The sequence below is a fragment of the Phoca vitulina genome, unplaced genomic scaffold (assembly GCF_004348235.1).
Source record: "Phoca vitulina isolate PV1807 unplaced genomic scaffold, GSC_HSeal_1.0 scaffold10, whole genome shotgun sequence".
NCBI classification, from domain to species: Eukaryota; Metazoa; Chordata; class Mammalia; order Carnivora; family Phocidae; genus Phoca; species Phoca vitulina.
In genome coordinates, this window is record NW_022589713.1 from 7,480,603 (window position 1) to 7,500,254 (window position 19,652).

Genomic DNA, 19,652 nt, shown 5'->3' on the forward strand with positions numbered 1-19,652 from the left:
TAAAAAAGTAAATAAATAAATATATTGAATTTACTACAAGCCAGGGTTCTCACTTTGGGAGAAATGAGATAAAAAGATGGAACAGAAAAGAGGAAAAACCCTGTAGTATTGGGTAAGCACTGGCAGATGGATGCAAGGAAAGAAGAAAAAGGAGAGAAGAGAAGAGAAGAAACAAATCTCTATGTTGTTTCCCATCTCTGTCCACTGAAAGGACCTAGAAGTTATGATACTCTAGTAGCAATGAGCATGCCAAGCATCCAGATCTGGGCTGGGGCACAGAAAGAACATGAATCTGAATATGTTATTGTATCAAAGGTGAGGAAGTGCTCAAGAATGATGGGGATGTCAAAAGCACCCAAGAAATAGGTTAAAGGCGCCCCCTGGCCAAGTGAGAGACAATTTAAACATCAAAAAGAGAAAAGATGACACATCAAATTTTAAAGAGTCCTGGAGTTCAAAGTGATACTAAAAAATGGGATATCAGGGCACCTGGCTGGCTCAGGAGGTAGAGCATCCAACTCTTGATCTCAGGGTCCTGAGCTCAAGCCCCACATTGGGTGTGGAGATTACTTTAAAAAAAGAAAAATGGAGTTTGTTTGGCATATCTGGATGGCCCAGTCGGTAAAGCATGCAACCCTTAATCTCAGGGTGGTGAGTTCAAGCCCCACACTGGGCGTGGAGCCTACTTAAAACAATAAAATAATAAAAAATAAAATAAATTTTAAAATGGGGTGTCCTTTTACAAAAGAATGCCATCTAATAAATGTATGAGAAATGACAATTGGAAAACCAGCATTTTGCAACCACCAGCAAAATAACTCATTCAGCAAGCATTATCAATTGATGATACAATCACAAGATAAAATCGTATTGAAGAATAGCATATCCATTTGGTCTCAAAGTATCACCCTACAGGGACTACTACAAGGAAAAGATAACTACTTTTACAATGTAAAGTGACAGCAGACACCACCTTCGATCATCAAACGTAGTATAACCAATAACAGGGTAAACTGGCACTGCATGTCTTCTGATATGCAATGTGGTCTTCTTGCCAAAAATATTTAACCTGAACCTTGTCATGAAAAAACAATCAGGCAAATCTAGAATGTAGGACTAGAATATAAGAAAATAACTGGGGACACCTGGGTCCCTCAGTCAGTTGAGCATCTGCCTTCAGCTTGGGTCATGATCTCAGGGTCCTGGGATCAAGCCCCACATCAGGCTCCCTGCTTACGAAGACTGGGGGGCGCCTGGGTGGCTCAGTCGTTTTTTCATTTCAATTTAATAAAAATACTTCAATATTCAGAAGCCAGCCTGCTTCTCCCTCTCCCTCTGCTCCTTGCCCCACTTGTGCTCTCTTACTCTCTCCCTCTCTCAAATAAATAAAATCTTAAAAAAAAAAAAAGACACAACTGGACAGCAGCTCTGAAAGCCCCCCCCTCCCAAAAATAACAACATGGGCAAGGCGGAGAGCAGTACTGTGTACTGTGCTGGATTACAATAGATGAAAGAAACAGGACACCCAAATGCAATGCATGATCCCTGATTGGGTCCTAGGGCAGGACCTTATACAAGATATTCTGGGGAATTCTGAATATGGATTGTGATTTTAAATAACACTAATTTATCAACATTCACACACACTTTTCAGGGTGTCACACACTTTTTCAGAAGTTTTAGGAAATAGACAATTTGCATTACCTTTGATGGGTTAATTACAATATTTCTGGCTGAGCCATGTTCATCTCCAGTAAAAGCTGGCTGATTGTTGAAGCCTTGCTTTACATTCACAGCAGTAAGTTCATCCTGTTCAAGAAAAGGTATCAATTAATCAGAAAGATTATAAAAGCTCTAACTTCACCCAGCATACTACAGCCTCAATAACGACTGACTATGCTATACTCTGTAGAAGAGAACTGTTGGAACACAACACCAAAGGGAGAGCAGAAATTGAAGATTTAAAACCAATACACAGGGACGCCTGAGTGGCTCAGTCGGTTAAACCTCTGCCTTTGCTCAGGTCATGATCCCAGGGTCCTGGGATCAAGTCCCGCATCAGGCTCCTTGCTCAGCAGGGAGCCTGCTTCTTCTCCCTCTGCTTGCCGCTCCCCCTGCTTGTGCACAAGCACTCTCTCCCTCTCTCTGACAAATAAAATCTTAAATAAGTAAATAAATACATAAAACCAATACACAAATGTACAGAGAGATAAAAATAAATGTGGCAAAATATTAACAACTGTTAACCTTAAAATATAGGGTATGTGGGTGTTCATTATACTATTCTCTCAATTATTCTGTAAGTTTAAAAATTTTTAACTAATAAGTTGGGAAAAGAAAAAATGAGCAAAAATCCCCCCCACACGCAGAAACATAAAGTCACAGAATTTGTATACTAGAATTGTTTCTAGAGACCCCATAGTTGGGCTCTCCCTGCCCTGCCAGCCCCTATACACATCTCTATTTTATTTATGTTCAAGAAAAATGGCTCACTCCACTTTAAGTTCTGTTAAAGACAGAAACAACGGGTTCATAGGAACAAGCTTTGTGATAACCACAATACCATGACCAGCAGCATCTGAAGGGAAGTTTAGGGCTTGCAAAATTCTTTCATACATCTTGGGTCACTTGATCTTTACCAAATTCTAAGATAAATGGTAAGCATCTATCTTCACACCCATTTACAGTAAGAAGAATGAGGCTCACTAAGCTAGTACAGTAACTGGACAGAGCCAGCACTGAAATACTGTCTTCTCAACCCAAGACTAGGAAGAGAAATTTCCATGACTCCATGCCACCAAAGTACAAATGCCATATGAAAATGTAGTCTAAAAATACATAGCTACAACTCATACTCTCCTTAAAAACATCTCCTACTGGATACAGGAGAACTTTTCTTCCCAAGGTCACAGCACATCAGAAATAGCCCAAGGCTTAAAAAAAAAAAAAAAAAAAAAAAGACTTTGCCCTGTCCAAATCATTCAGCTATGGAACCAAATCAGAGTTCTTAAAATACAGACTTGAAAGAATAAAAGGGAAAGGTTTGAGTAAATGAAGCTACCTTCTGTTCCCCCTCACTCTAAGCCAAGAAAAGGTCTTAGTAACCACTGGGGTAATGCTAGCTAGCCACAGCACAAGAATGAGAATATATACTTCGTCTTCATAAGTAATTGCTGCAAGTGTAAAATGAAGGAAAAAAAAAAAACCCAACTGATCAAAATCACTGCTGTGATTAAGCAGGAAGCCTTAGGACAAAATAGTTTATGACATATAAGCACCTGAAAGGTCAGCCTGGCTGAGAGCCGAGGTCTCCTGGAGACATGCCATGTAACTTTACTTAATTGTGTGTGTACTCTACCTAACATCTTGGCAAGCCACTGCCTCGGCAAGCTTTCAAAAGACCCCGCTACAGGAAGTTTAGCTCTATGATAATCAAGTCTCCTCCAAGCACGAAGGTCACTGAAATCGTGACCTGCACAGAAAATGAGTTGCATACACCTATCAGCAGATCTTAAACTGCTCCCACATTTCCAAATTAATTATTTGAAAATCGAGGGCAAAACTACATAATGCATATTTGAAATCAGAAAGGTGTCAGTCAACTTAAATAAAGCGAGTGTGCTAATAAAATTTCTGTAGTCTCGGAGTCTAAGAAAGAAGGGGGACGAATGGGATCAGAAAGGGAATGGGATGAGAAAATTGAATTTTTATCTTTGATTCACCATCAGAGTATTACAAGAAACATTAATTGAGTAACAGCATATGTTTTTACTAAAAATCCGTTCTGGCTTAATCAAGGGGAAATGTGTGAGGCTTTCAGGACCAGTTAGTTCCATTTAGTGCTGCTTCACTTTCTGTTCTAAAGGTACTCCAACTCAGCGGCTCAGCGTATCTGACGGCTAACCACGAGCCTGGAGAGATGTGCCCTGCAAACACAGGCATGCCTGCATGTAATGCACAGACACCCTCCTCGGAAGGAAAAGAACATGGAACCATGGTTACTTTGTCGACCACATCAGATTTTCCTCACAGGTCGCAGATCCACACAGGAATGCTGGAAGGCTTGAGTTGTGAGAACTTTTTTTTTTTTTTAAGATTTATTTATTTATTTATTTATTTATTTATTTATTTGACAGAGAGAGAGAGAGACAGCGAGAGAGGGAACACAAGCAGGGGCAGAGGGAGAGGGAGAAGCAGGCTTCCCGCCGAGCAGGGAGCCCGATGCGGGGCTCGATCCCAGGACCCCGGGATCATGACCTGAGCCGAAGGCAGATGCTTAACGACTGAGCCACCCAGGCGCCCCTGTTGTGAGAACTTTTTATCTTGCATTCTAAATTGCACGAAAATACATCCAGAACCCGACCCCCCTTCCCACCACCACCAGTGCCCTCTCCGGGTCAGGTTCTCCCCATCACCTCATGCTTGGACACTGCAATGACTCCTGACTGGTTTTCTTGCTTCTACCGTTGCCCCCTGAGAGCCATTTTCAACATAGCAGCCACAGGGAGCTTTTTAAAACTTAAGTAAGATCATGTTACTCCTGCTCAAAACCTGCATTAACTTCCCAACTCAAGAGTAAAAAGCAAAGGCCCTAATGATGTCCTACAAGGCCCTGTGTGATCTGCCCCTATTACCTTTCTGACCTCATTCCTAACCACACTTGCCTTAGCCGACTCTACTCCAGCCACACTGGTCTCCTTGCAGTTCCTCAAGCATGCCCGCTGCATGGCCTCAGGCCTCAGGGCCTTTGTACTGTCTGTTCCCTCAGCCTGGACTGCTTTCCCTTGGTGTCCATGGCCAACTACATAACCACCTGAAGCCTTTGCTCAAATTTCATATTCTCAATGAGAAATCTGATGGCCTTATTTAAAAGTGGAACTGCTCACCCTGTCCTCTTCAACCCCAGCATTCCTAATCTTCCAATAATCCATAGCACGTATCACCTAAAATGCCCTGTAATTTACTTACAATGTGTACTGTTCCCCCCACTAGAAGGGAAGGCCCATGAAACCAAGGATCTTTATTTTGTTCACAGACACATGCTAAGCACATAGAGCAGTGCCTGGCACAGAGCACACATAGGTATTCAATAAATATTTGTTGAAAGAATAAGTGTGGGGCGCCTGGCTGGCTCAGTCAGTAGAGCGTGTGACTCTTGATCTCAGGATCGTGAGCTCAAGCCCCACATGGAGCATGGAGCCTACTTGGGGGGAAAAAAAGAAAAGAAAAGAAAGAATAAATGAATGATAACCTGTTTTGAACAATTAACATAATAAATATATTCTGAATCACTCTCCCTTGACTGTGGGGTCTGTAATTCCATTTGTATTTATGATAGATCTTCCTAATCACCCAGAGCAGTGGCTCTCACCCCATCTAACCCAATGCACCATCCTGAAAACATATATTTTATAATACCTTTACCCGAGTCTGAAATGAAATTCATAAACAGTAACTATCCGATACCAGTATTTTCTTTAAAAAAAAAAAAAAATCAATATAATGCCCTCACTCTAAAATTTTTTTCTAAAGTTTTAACAACTAGATACTTGAATATGCTCAGGCATACAACACTAGACCTTCACTACTCAAAGCTCGGTCCGTAGGCCAGCAGCCAGCCGCAGTGGGAGCATCTAGGGCTTGTTAAAAATACAAAATCTCAATCACAATGCAAATGCAAATCCCCCAGTCACAATCTGCAGTGCAACAAATTCCCAGGTAATTCATGGGCACTTTAAATGAGAAGTGGGGCCCTAGGAGACATGAAGAAATTTGTTAGGTTTGTCCCTTGAATCACCACAGTGAAGTCACTACAAATGTAGACATCATGTGTATTCTCTTGCCATTTCAAATGGCCAGAACAGGGGCTCCTGGGTGACTCAGTTGGTTAAGTGTCTGCCTTCAGCTCAGGTCATGATCCCAGGGTCCTGGGATTGAGCCCCGAATCAGGCTCCCTGCTCAGCGGGGAGCCTGCTTCTCCCTCTCCCCCTGCTTCTCCCCTCTGCTCATGCCCATGCTCTCTCTCTCAAATAAATAAAATCTTTAAAAAAAAAAAAGGCCAGAACAACATGATACAAATTTTCTGAAAAGGTGAACTCTTAGTAAAGTTTCAAACTAATAAAATAAATCTCCAAATATATTAACACCCAAGTTCTATTCCTCAGAAACTCAGTGCATATCAAATGTATATTAAAATCCTGCAAAAAAAAAAAAAAATACTTTTGAGATCATAGGTAAACACTCCCACCTGGAATAGAAAGGGAAAATAACAAGATTTAGATGTGGCACATCTGACAGCCCAGTGGGATGCAAGTTTCCCTTGCGCCCGACTGTCCACTCTGAGTCCATCTAGCACACGTGGGCCTGCCCACTCAATGGTCGTAACACCGCAACCACAGCAACAACCAACACAATGCCCAGAGGCTTCCACAACGCTCCCACTGGGCGCCAAGATGGAAGTGGTTAGCTTTTACCCTTGAGAGGTCTGCTTCTGCCAAGGGGACCCAGAAGCTCTGAGTTTAGGAAGCACTGAGTTTCACATGGTCAAGTGTCAGCAAGAGCCCTGCCCCTGCTGGGACACAACACAATGGATGTGCCGGTTCCACCCACCGCCTTTGGGCTGGGACACGTGGCTACAGGTGGAGGCAAGGCTGGAGGAGGACTCGATGGAAATGCACACAGGAGGGACACGAAAGCCGTGCATGAGAGCCCAGAGTCTGCAATCAGGCTGTCCAAATATGAACCTCCAGCTGCAGGGAACAGTGGCTCTAAGCAACTTTTAGAACTGTTCTTGTCCTTCAGTTTCCTCAACTGTAAGACAGGGACAGCTCCACATCCCAGCTGAGGAAGTAAGGCGGAGATGTTAACTAGCCCAAGATCATACGATGGTAAAGAACTCCAAAGAATCCATGGTCTCTAACCACCATACCATACGAAAATAGCCAGCAATTAGTATTACTGCTGTCGTTTCTGTCCTGTTTCTGGTTCAGGAAAGGGATAACCTGAAGTTCCAGTAAGCACTAAGATGTACAAAGTGTCCATTTCAGAAACTAAAAAGACCCTGGCCTCAGGAGAGGCTTTTTACACATTTGCGCGCATCAGAACCCCCTGAAGGGTTAGTAAAAACACAGCTTCCTGGGTCCCACACCCAGAATTTCCAATTCAGTAGGTCTGGGGTGGGGCCTGAAAATTTGAATTTCTAACAACTTACCAAGTATGCAGATCTAGGGACCACACACTGAGAAACACTGACATTAAGATCTGGAGTTTGTGGCTTTCTAGAAAACCAGGGCTTCCATGCCCAACATCACTGCTGCACTCACCATCAAAAGGAAACTGTATGTCCAAAAAAAGACTGGTCAGAACTCTCTGCCACATCTCCCTTCCCCCACTGCAAAGGCACAAATACAAAGCTACCCCCCCACACACACACACAAACACACACACCGCACACATATATCCTGGAAGGAAACCAGTGCATGAAGTTTTCTCTTTTACTCCTTTAGCTTCTCACAGACCCACAATGAGTAAAAACACGAAGGCCACTGTCAATTACATCAGGAAGCAAACAGAGCCAAAACCGAAGCTTCGAAGTCACTTGTATTTGAAGTTTACTGATAGAAAATTTTGGGTCAGCTTCCTAGAGAAACTAAGGGAAAGGGAATAAAGCTCAAAGCATCACAACCAAACTATGCACCCTGATGGTTTATTTCCAAAAGTTTCTGAAAAGGGTGAAAGTCAATGGCTAGAATTTAAACAATGAGTTAAAACTAAGATTCAAATTCCAGGGTGTTGACTATTGTTTAGCCAGTATTTCTCACACTCTGCTAATGCACCAACAGACCCCTTTTAAAGAAAAAATATTCTCTCTGACCTGAGGATGTCTGTAGACCCCAACTGGGGAAAATGGGCTAGGACGGGGATCCTTAATGGCATTCGGCAGCAATAAGACATGCAAAACAAGAAGTAACGTGTGTTACACGAACTCAAACAACAAATTTTTATGATGCTTTGCTCTGAAAGCCTTTGCCAAATCTAATCAGGCAAAAATAGAAGGGAGAGAGTCCAGATTTTGGAACAGCATGCCTCTAAAATCCCCAAGCCAGAATCTGTATAGGACACAAATAGCTTCCTCTTGCACTAGCCTTGAACCTCTTCAAAGATTTTTCTAAATAAGAGGATAACCACCAAAATTCTAACAATGGCTCTTACTGAGATTTATGCTGGCTCTGCCACCCTGAGTCAATGATTCTTACAAAAGCACCATCAGCTGCTACTTTGCCCACTTGCAAAGGTGAGATAACTAAACCCCCAAAAACTTGGGAGCGCACCTAACCACTAATCAGGGTCTCATTCTTAGGCCTGTATTCTGGGCACTAGATCAGCAGGGCCAACTCTTGTTCCAGGAAAAGGACCCCTGAGTAAAAGGTTGAACAATTTCACATTTGTACAATGTGGGGAATAAAAAAAGAACCGTTAGGGGGGAAGGGGGGCCCCCATGAATTCAGAGTTTTAAATGTATGTATTTATCATCAACATCCTCAAGGGCAAAACTCTGTGTACCCATGTGTGAGACCAAATACTTACTCAGCCCAGAGACAATGCTGGCTGAGAATATAAATTCACAGACCTCACCTGGTAGCCCTGGGCAGCGCACACTAGACCACGGTGCAGATGGATTTCAACAGGTCTAACACAGAGCCGATCCCAAAGTAACCTCAACATGGAGAAAGGAGGACTCTCACAACTCTTGTCATTGGTTTCTACTAAAATAGTAAGGCTTAAAGCAATTTTCAGGAGACAGGTATCCAGAGACAAACAAAATCCTAGAAATTGTCCCATGTTCATACAGAAGGCTAGGGTTCACTCTGCATTTTTGTATTCTATACGGATACAAAAATTGGATCTTCAGGGCCTTGGGTGAACTCCAAATGCATCCATAAATCTCACACATTTACCTTGAACTTCATAGAATAATCTTATTTTTTGGATCACTTTCAAAGCAATCTTTTAATTTCAATAAAATGTTTTACCGGCAAAGTGAAAACATTTTGATGCTAGTTTGGAAACTGGTTAAGCTCTTTCTCACTCAAGAAAAGAAAATAAAAGAGTTGCCTGGGTGGCTCAGTTAGTTGAGCGACTGACTCTTGGTTTCAGCTCAGGTCATGATCTCAGGGACCTAAGATGGAGTCCCCAGTTGGGCTCTGCTCTTAGGTAGGGTCGGCTTGAAGATTTTCCCTTCTGCCCCTCCCCCCACTGTTCATGTGCTCTCAAATAAATAGGAAGGAAGGGAGGGAGGGAGGGAGGAAGGGAGGAAGGGAGGAAGGGAGGGAGGGAGGGAGGGAAGGAGGGAGGGAGGGAGGAAGGGAGGGAGGGAGGAAGGGATGCCTCGGTGGCTGAGTTGGTTAAGCATCCAACTCTTGATTTCGGCTCAGGTCATGATTTCAGGGTCATGAGATCAAGCCCCACATGGGGCTCCAAACTCAGCACAGAGTCAGCTGGAAATTCTCTCTCCCTCTGACCCTCCCCCTGCTCGTGCTCTCTCTCTCTCTCTCTCTCTAAATAAATGAATAAATAATAAAATCTTAGAAGAAAAGGAAGGAAGGTAGGTAAGTAGGTAGGGTCGGTGGGTCTGTGGGCCAGTCAGGACAATTTTCAATGACCTTTTCAAAAGCAGATAATGCATGCAAACACATACGCAGATGCACACATATGCAAGCACACACATACTTAACCTCCTCCAGACTTCTCATCTAACCCACAGAACATGTGCAGACATGCCCTATCTCTTTAGTGACCTACTCATGTCTAACACACTAGCTCAATGACTGTTCAATGATCGGACAGAAATGTCCACCAGGAATGATAATGCCACAGAAATAGAAAAATGTCCCTCTATGTGCTAGTCAGGCAGAGAAGTTAGCTATGGTCTCACCCAAACAAATTTTTAAAAACAGCTTTATAACTATTTTTCCTAGCCTTGCCCAACTCTCCCTGAAAAGAGCATTCTCTCAGACCCCTGAGGACGTTTGCAGATCCCAGTTTGAGAAATGAAGCTGTGATAATCCCCAGCATGGATATATTTAATGGTCTTTAGGCAACACCTAGAGTTGGCAGATATAAATGACCCAGAAGATAGGGGAATAATCTTTCTCTCCTCATCCCTAACCAATTCTATCTACACGTCTCTCAAAACATGTCTCATATTTGTTCCTTTAAAATACGACAGTCACCTCTCTAAACTGTAGCTGCCATCACAGTGGGCCCTGGCCACTGCTCCCCATGTATTTCCCTTCCTCTGTGTAGATTTTTACCTGAATCTATCCTGCCCACAGGCCCTGATGAATCCTCCTCAAACAAGTGTTCTTTTCTGCCCTCCCTTATTCACAAGCCTCAGAAGGTTTTCCACATTGTTCCTTCTTTTCCCCAGAAGGGGCTAAAGAATGGAAGCATCTAACACTACCCCCTCAAAACCCTCAGTGATATCTGCGGGCCATCCCTCCACCTAACTGTGGCTCCAAATCAAAACACAATTACCTCAGACAGCCACTAAATGCCTTGAACAATCAAGCTCCACCTCTCAGTCTCACTTCCATCCTAAGTGTTAAAATCACACAGATTTGGGTTTGAATGCAGAGCCCTTACCTGTGATGGGGAACAAGGTAACTGACCTCTCCATACCTCAGTTGCTTCCTTTGAAATGAGGCAAGAATAACTCAATAGGGTTGAGGTTATGTAAGATAAAATGTACAAAGAGTTTAACACAGTGCCTGGCCCGTATTAAGTGCTCTATAAATGGTGGTTACGGTTATAAAAACTTAGAGCTATATTTTATTTTTATATTTTAACTCATTTAATCTACTTGACTATTATATTCCTTCCCACATAAATCATCTTTTCAGCCTCTAAGCCTTACATAATGCCTTTCCCATCCCCTGGAGTACATTATCATGAAATCTTTTGCCTTCTTCAAACCACAACTCAGGGCTCCCCTTCATTCAACCAACAAATAAATAAATATACAACATTGTGCTAAGTACTGGGGATTCCATAGTGAAAAATTACAAGCGATACATGCCCCCAAGGAGAAGCACCACCTGCTCAGGATGCACATAATAGGGGTTTAACAGTCTCAGAAATCAGACAAGAGTTCCCTGAAGAAGTGGCCTTTGAGCCAAGCTCTGTCTGAGAAGTAGGAGTTAACTAAGTTAAGAGGAGGACCTTATGATGGTAAGGTTGACATTTTGTATAAAGTGGTACAATATTAAGTCTAAGACAGTTAAAAGTTAGGGATATACATTATACTTCCTAGAACAATCACCAAAAACAAAAAACAAAACAAAAAACCCACAACATAAAGAGGTATAACTAAAATATCAATAGGTAAATTAAAATTATAAGAAATAATTTAATAATCCAAAAGCGAGACACAGAAAAAAAACAGTAAAATGTTATACCTAAATCCAGCCATATCAAATTATTAATGAAATGATAATTAAATGTTAATGAACTAAGATTCCAATGAAAGGACAGGGATTTTCAAAATGCATAAAAAAGCAAAACCCCATGGAAGCAGCCCAAGTGTCCATCGACTGATGAATAGATAAAGATGATGTGGTATACACAGAAAGGTAGATAGATAGAATGGAATATTACTCAGCCATAAAAAAGAAAGAAATCTTGCCACTTGCAATGACATGGATGGCATTAGAAAGTGTTATGCTAAGCAAAGTTAAGTCCGTTAGAGAAAGACAAATATCACTTGATTTCATTCATATGTGGAATTTAAGTTACAAAGGAAATGAGCAAAGGGAAAAAAAAAAGAGAGAGAGACAAACCAAAAAACAGACTCTTAACTATAGAGAACTGATGGTCACCAGAGGGGAGGTGGGTGGCGGGACGGATGAAATAGGTGATGGATTAAGGAGTGCACTTGTGATGAGCACCAGGTGTTGTAGAGAAGTGTTGAATCACTATATTGTACAACTGAAACTAATAGTACACTATATGTTAACTAACTGGAATTTAAAATCTTTATTTTATTTTTTTTAAAGACTTATTTATTTGACAGAGAGAGACACAGCGAGAGAGGGAACACAAGCAGGGGGAGTGGGAGAGGGAGAAGCAGGCTTCCTGCTGAGCAGAGAGCCCGATATGGGGCTCGATCCCAGGACCCTGGGATCATGACCTGAGCTGAAGGCAGATGCTTAAGGACTGAGCCACCCAGGCGCCCCTGGAATTTAAAATCTTTTAAAAAACAAAGCAAAACCCAACTATCTGCTGCACTTTAAATGTAAAGATGGGCACCTGGCTGGTTCAGTCAGGAGAGCATGCAATGCTTAATGTTGAGGTTGTAAGTTTGAGCCCCACTTTGGGCATAGAGTTTACTAAAAATAATAAAATAAAAAATAAAAATTTAAAATAAATAAATTTAAAGACGATATGTTAACAGTAAATGGATGGAAAAAGATAAATACCATGCAAACAATGAGCCTAAGAGGGCTAGAGTGGCTATATTAATATTGGACAGAGTAGAATTCAAGATAAAAAGCATTATCAAAGATAAAGTAGGGCAAATCATAATGATAAAAGGGTCAATGCATCAGAAAGGCATAGCAATCATGCGCATATGTGTGCCTAACAAGAGGGACAGGAATAGCACGTATAAAGCCTGTAGGATTGGAAAAATTAAAGAAAGAATGCTGTCATGCAAAAGCAGAAGGGACTCAGGTGTGACCAGAGGCTGAGCTATGGGTGGGGACAGATCACACAGGGTACTATGAACCGAGTGAAGGACTTCTGTCTTTATCATAAGAACAGTAAAGGGTTTTACGCAGAGGTGACATCATCCCATCTGAATAGGTCTGCAGTGTGGACAACCGATTGGAGTTAGGTCAGATTAAATGGGAGACTATGGGGCAAAGGGATGGGAACTAGTTAGCAGACTCTCATAAGAGTCAGGACATCAGATGATCGTAGCTAGGACCAAGATGGTGGTGACACAGGTAGAGAGGAGAGGAAATATAAAGGGCTACTTAGGAGGGCTACTCAACTGGACTTCTTGTTGAAGTGTTGGATGAAATGACAAAGGAGATTGTCAAGAAAGAACATCCCCCAGATTTCTGGGATGGTAATATCTCTTAAGATAGGGTAAGCAGGGTTAGGGGATGGTGGAGGGGGGGTTGGAAGGAAGAGGAGCAGATTACAAGTTCAGTTTTATTTTTTTTTAAGAATTTTTATTTATTTATTTGACAGAGAGAGAGCACAAGCAGGCAGAGTAGCAGGCAGAGGGAGAGGGAGAAGCAGACTCCCCGCTGAGCAGGGTGCCGGACATGGGGCTCGATCCCAGGACCCTGGGATCATGACCTGAGCCAAAGGCAGTTGCTTAACCAACTGAGCCACCCAGGTGCCCCACAAGTTCAGTTTTAAACATAAGTTTGAGGTAGCAAAAGAGACAAAATATTTTTATAGGCACTTAAATATACAAGTCTAGAATGCAGAGAAGTCTAGGCTGGTGCTGTAAAGTTGTGAGTTGTCTGCTTATAGGTAGTAACTGAGGCCTGGGGTGGCAGCTGAGAGCACCTAAGGAGAAGGTAAAGTGAGAAGAGACAAGGGCCTAGGAGAGACCCCACAGAAAATGCAGTACTGATTTAATGGCCAGGTAGGGGAGGAAAAGCCTTCAAGGAGACATGGCATGGCCAGAGAAGAGAGAAGGAAACCAGGAATGTTTTATCTCAGAAGCTGAGAGAAGACATGGTTTCACCAACAGAAAGATCAATATGAGTAAGTGCCGCCAGGAATGTGGCTGTCATTGTGACCTCAGTGAGGGGTGTCTCGGTGGAATGACGAAGGCAGAAGCCAGACTGGAAGGAGCAGAGGAAGTGGGAGGTGGAGGAGAAAGCACACAAGAAGCTTCTGGAAAAGTCTGGAGAAAGAGGAGAGAAATGGGAAAATGGGGTCATGGGGCAGAGGGAGATCTAAGACGGGAGGGCGTTGTGCAGGTTTTCATGGCACCAGAAAAAATCCAGGGAAGGAAATGGTGGAAGAAAACAGGAGAAAAGGGAGATGGTTGCTAGCTTAAAGTTCCTGAGAAAACCAAACCGGACACCTAGGGCCTCCTGAGCCAGGACCCAGAAGGCAAAATGTAGTCCCAGACCAACCAGGGACGTGTACAGAAGGATCCAGAGATAGACCCTGTAGGCACACTGTTATAGGTGGATATGTCAGTCCTAACCCCTGTACCTGTGCATATGGCATTATTTGGAAATAGGGTCTTTGTAGATAGAACGAAGTTAAGATGAGGTCACACTGAATGAGGGTGGGTCCTAATCCAATATGGCTGGTGTCCTTACAGGAGAAAAGACCAAGGGGAGAAAGAGGCAGAACGGGAGCTGTGCTGCCAGAAGCACAGGAATGCCTGGGGCTACCAGAAGCTGGAGGAAGCAAGGAGAGATCCTCCCCTAGAGCTTCTAGGTGCGGCCCTGCCTTGAGGAGGACTTCTAGCCTCCAGAACAGTGACAATATAAATTCCCATTGTCTGAAGCTGTCCAGTCTGTGATATTTTGTTCTGCCAGCCCTGGGAAACTAAAACATACATACCCGTAGGGAAAGCGAGAGGAGAAGCACTGCTCTATCCCTCATGGCAAGACCCCCCCAGCCCCACCCCGCCACATCAGGATTCAAGCCATTTGGCAGCATCAAGAGGACCACCACTGCAGAGTCTACAATAGCTGAGAGAAGTCTACAACAGTATCACTAGGCTCTGCGTAAGTGGACACCCCGGCCGGCCTCCCACACCACAGAAATAGGGACTGATTAATTTGGATCTCTTCTAATTAAGGTGTCACATAATGCCTGAGAAGTTTAAAAAAAAAAAAAAAAGGAGGGGAGGGGGGACCCCCCATTGCTGCCAAAATGCCACCAGCCTCCTGAGGAGGGCCAAGGCAGGAGCCAAACTAACTTAAGGGAGCAATACTCCCCTAAAAGGCAACCTAGCACTTCCCCCACCCCCACCAACCTCTCCAACACCAGGGCCACATTTGCATCAAAGCCACATCTGAAACTCAGCTCTTTACATCCACCCTCATCTACATTGCTATTAATATTCACCCCATCCAAACCACACCTGCAGGCCATCAATCAGAAACTGGGGGGACCTAGGGGAAACCAAAGGATATGAGCTCAACACAAAACAGCAAGTCCTTTACACCTGTACAGAGGAGCAGGCAAAAAGAGACTACAAGAAAACCATGGTAAGAATACTACCACTCGCTGGCCATTAATAAGCAGCACATTCGTGTTCATCTAAATAACCAAGTGGCTTAGACAGGACAGGTCCTCATTTTACAAGGTGAGAAACTGAGGCTGAGAGGTAGGTTAAGTGGCTATATGAGGGTAAGGCCCCCAGTAGATGCAATGTGTTCCCCAAAACAATGAGATCTTTGGGGAGACTAGTGTGGTTCCAACAAAACTACATTGGAATCCTGGCTCCCATTCCTGTGAAATGGACATACCTGCCCCCTACCTCACATGCCCGTTTTTAAAAAAAAGGTGAAAATCATGTGAGGCACTCAGCTTAGTAACCGGTACACACTACGTTGTTTTTTTTTTTTTTTTAAAGATTTTATTATTTTTAAGTAATCTCTACACCTAACATGGGGCTCGAACTCACAACCGAGACCCAAAGTCACACACTCCACCGACTGAGCCAGCCAGGTGCCCCTCACACTAAGTATTTTAAAAATCAAATCATCATCATCATCATAATTATAGATCTTTTGTATGGCCAGCACACTTAGGCCCAAATCATACACATTACAAGGGACTCAGTAACTCTCCAATGAAGTGGTTGGGAATGTCCACCAAGGAGTTGAATACATGCAGTTTTTAGAGGTGTCAATTCTCCATTAACAGCCCTCACCCTACCCATAAGTGGCCTGGTGAGACAAGCAGTCCCTCCTTATTTTAAAGTGGGAGAGTCGGGAGGGCGCCTGGGTGGCTCAGTCGGTTAAGCGTCTGCCTTCAGCTCGGGTCATGACCTAGGATCCTGGGATTGAGTCCCACCCACACTGGACTCCTTGCTCAGTGGGAAGTCTGCTTCTCCCTCTGCCTGCTGTTCCCCCTGCTTGTGCTCGCGTGCACGCACTCTCTGACAAATAAATAAATAAAATCTTTTTTAAAATAAATAAATAAAGTGGGAGAGTCGGAGAACCTGGGTGGCTCAGCTGTTTAAGCGTCTGCCTTTGGCTCAGGTCATGATCCCTGGAGTTCCAGGATCCAGCCCCATGTCAGGCTCCCTGCTCAGTGGGGAGTCTGCTTTTCCCTCTCCCTCTGCCCCTCCCCCTGCTCCATCTCTCTCACTCTCACTCTCAAATAAATAAAAAAAAAATCCTTAAAAAAATAAAGTAGGAGAGTCTTTGATTCAAATTATATCTAAATATACTTAACATTTATTCCCCTCTTATCTAAATAATTGTACCCATTAATTCATATTCAAATCATATTCAAATGCATGTCATCTTCCAATATCAAACACCTGGATGTAGCTCTCAGAAAAACTAAGAAAACTGCCAGAGAAAAATACTTGAACTCTTAGATTTGCATGATTATAAAGGAGGAAAAGGAATGTGTCCAGTAGTCTATCCCACCCGAAATTGTATTTAAGGCAGCCTCAAAAGACAGTTTTCTCTTTAAAGCCCCCATTGCTCAGGTAAGTCACAGTCCCACACAATTCTTGCATTGCGATCACATCTCAGGTAAACTCCTCCTGTAAGTCATATTTTTCACTTAGTACTGGAATCTGCCTCCCACTGTGCTAGGTGACTTGAGGGCAGAGAACATAAACACAAGCCATGGTTTCTGTTCTCCCAAGTTAACTGTCCGGTGAAGTGACTCACACTTACCCCCTAACCTGACTTCTTTTGTTTATCCTTCTACCTCACACCTAATTACATCCCTGACCCCATCCTAGGCACACACCTGGAGGAAGGAGCGTTGTACAGTATCTACCAAAGGAACTGCAAATTCATAAAAAGGAAAACTTACTGGGTGAGAGGGATAAAATGGGTGTAGGAAAAATCCGGTGATCATCCTGCCTGCATGGAAGAGAAGGAAGAGAGACTGGGAGTTTCTCTTTTTTGTTGGTAATGGTGGCAATTTTGTTCCTTTGTTTTAGGTCAATTACTGGGAAACAGGCTACAACTTTGAGCCAAAAAAACAAATGTCCACCTCTGAAAATGTTGTCTGAAAGCTAACCTCTGTTAACATCTCTCAGACTCCATCCACCCTTTTTATTTTCAGGAGGCTTGCTCATTCCCACCTCTTCCAAGGAGCTTAGCCAACCATCCAAGCAATTCTGGTGATTAACCACCACCACAGCAGCCCGGGAGGAGGTGAAAACAGGTGTGTACTGAAGGCAAGACCTAAGGCATGGGACAAGAAGAATAAACGGAGCCTCCACAAAGACCTTCTGGCCGGTTGAGGCCAGAAGTCACAGGGTGAATGTAGAGGGGAGTCTTCATATTCACTCCCCTTGGCAATCAAGGAATTCTAGATACCCAGCATATCACTAAACAAAGCACAAAAATGTGTCACTTGGAGGTCCTCAAGCAACAGGACCTAGCATCCTAGCTGAACAGTGTCCAAGAAATCTGAGCATTTTCCACAGTCCTCTCATTGTCTTTGACCAATTTGTCACCAACTGCCGATTCTTCTCCAGTCCTACTTAAAGCCCTGATCGGTTGGGCTCTTTTACTTCAAGCTTGGGTTACTAGAGCCACCTCCCTCGCAGCCTCCCCGACTCCACTCTCTCCCCCACCAGATTTATTAGGCATGAGCTAGTGAGATAAATCCGACAGAAGGACCACGTGAGCTCCTCACCACCCCCCAGCCCAGCCTGCTGGGACTCCAAGCCTGATCTTCAGAGGCACTACACCCCTCCCTTCCCATGCACCTCACCACTCCTCCCACCTTCAGCTTTTTCTTATGAAAGGGCACAACCTGTCCCCATTCACTCAGATCCTGCCCCTCACACCCTACTCCCTCCAGTGAAACCTCCAAGCATTCCAATCCTCTCTTTTCTGAACTCATGCAGCATTTTTAGCCTCACTATATATAGAGAATAGTTAAAACACAGGCTCAGAAGTCCAACTCCAACTCCGTCATTATACAGCCAACTGACCTCAAACAAGTTAAGTAAGTCCACCCCTCCCCCACCCCATGCCTCAGTTTCTTCACATGTAAAAAGGAGATAGCAGTACCCACCTTAGAGGTGTTTGTGAGGCTGGCATAAAACCAAACCTGCAAAGCACTCAGGATAACCAACACAAACAACACTGGCTATCGTGACATAATGTGGCACCTTACACACCATACTGAATGTATGGATTAGTCCTCGATTTTAAAATAAATTGATATGTCAGTCATTTTCTAAATGTTTTGTGTGTGTCAGTGAACCAGATGTTAATTTCTTGAGCAGTGCTACTCAGAGTGTGATCCACAACTATTACTGGCCCTCAAAAAGAAAGGTGCAAAAAGAGAGTAAGTCCTTGGAAACTTTTACAGCAATTTGACATTGCCACTACATTCAAGCTGTATTTTCCTAGTAAGTCATTTTAATCATATTTCTATCAGTCTGCAACAGATTGAAAATTAATTTAAAAAAAAAAAACTGATCCCTCACCACAGATATTTTGAGAAGCACTGCTCTAGAGGGACAGAAGCAGACTTCTATTTCTTTTCTACACCCCCACATCACCTAGCACAGTGGGAGGTATATGTCAAGTACTAAATAAATGAAAATATAACTTCAAAAACATTTTGATTATTTAATAATAACTTAAAAGCAAAGCTCATGTGAGTAATCAAAATGTAAATAGTATCTCCAATTCATAAAGAATCTTTTTTTTCCCAAGAGGGAGCTGCCATTTCGTCTAAAACCGACCAAGGAGTAAAAACAGTTCTGACCCCAAAAGTATTTTCCATACTGCCTACTAACACAGCACTATGTGAAGCTTAAAAAAAAAAAAACAAAACAAAAAAACAAAAACAAAAAAAACTGAACAATGTTAATATTAACCTTCCTCACAGAACTCAGGAGAAAGGTAAATTATGTAGCAATGCCTGGACATAATTTTGATAGAGCCGTCCATACCTTTATGTAAACCAGCGTCTTAGCAAAAAAATCCCAATGACACTTCAGACAAAATACCATTTTTATTAGTTCTTCATTGCTGCCAATGCCTTAAATGGTCCTAATCTCAACAACCTCATTAGATTAATCCATGAATGAAATGGCTGGAAAAGGAAAGCAGCAAATTCTACCAAATTTTAATTGACAACAAGGCAGCATTTGCATAGCTGAGCTGTGGTACGCTGGCTGTGGGCTGAAGGCTAAGTTTGTTCCCGCTGAGGAAAATCTTTGCACATTAAAACTGACTCCGAAAATGCCTGTAGAAAACTCAAGATAAACAGGGAGCCCCATATAAATCCTGCCTCCCCTCCTCTCTCAGAGGCAGTAATCTAGAACACTATGCACAAGGTTGTCACTCCCCTGAGGACCTCAATCCCCTGGCCCCAGGCAAGTCAGTCTTGCTCAGCAGATATCCCTGCTCTCTCCAGCAGTTTTAAGCTCCACTACTCTTTCAATGCCCCCA

At 43.1% G+C, this 19,652-nt stretch overlaps 1 protein-coding gene across 6 annotated transcripts in view; it reads right to left on the minus strand.

The window, feature by feature from the left end:
- MED12L (mediator complex subunit 12L) overlaps positions 1–19,652 on the minus strand; it is a 319,084-nt gene that overhangs the window by 284,362 nt on the left and 15,070 nt on the right. For all 6 annotated transcript variants that reach the window (XM_032408437.1, XM_032408435.1, XM_032408434.1 and 3 more), the window contains exon 3: positions 1,705–1,809. In XM_032408437.1, coding sequence (XP_032264328.1) covers positions 1,705–1,809 — 105 coding nt within the window. The remainder of the gene's footprint in view (positions 1–1,704; positions 1,810–19,652) is intronic.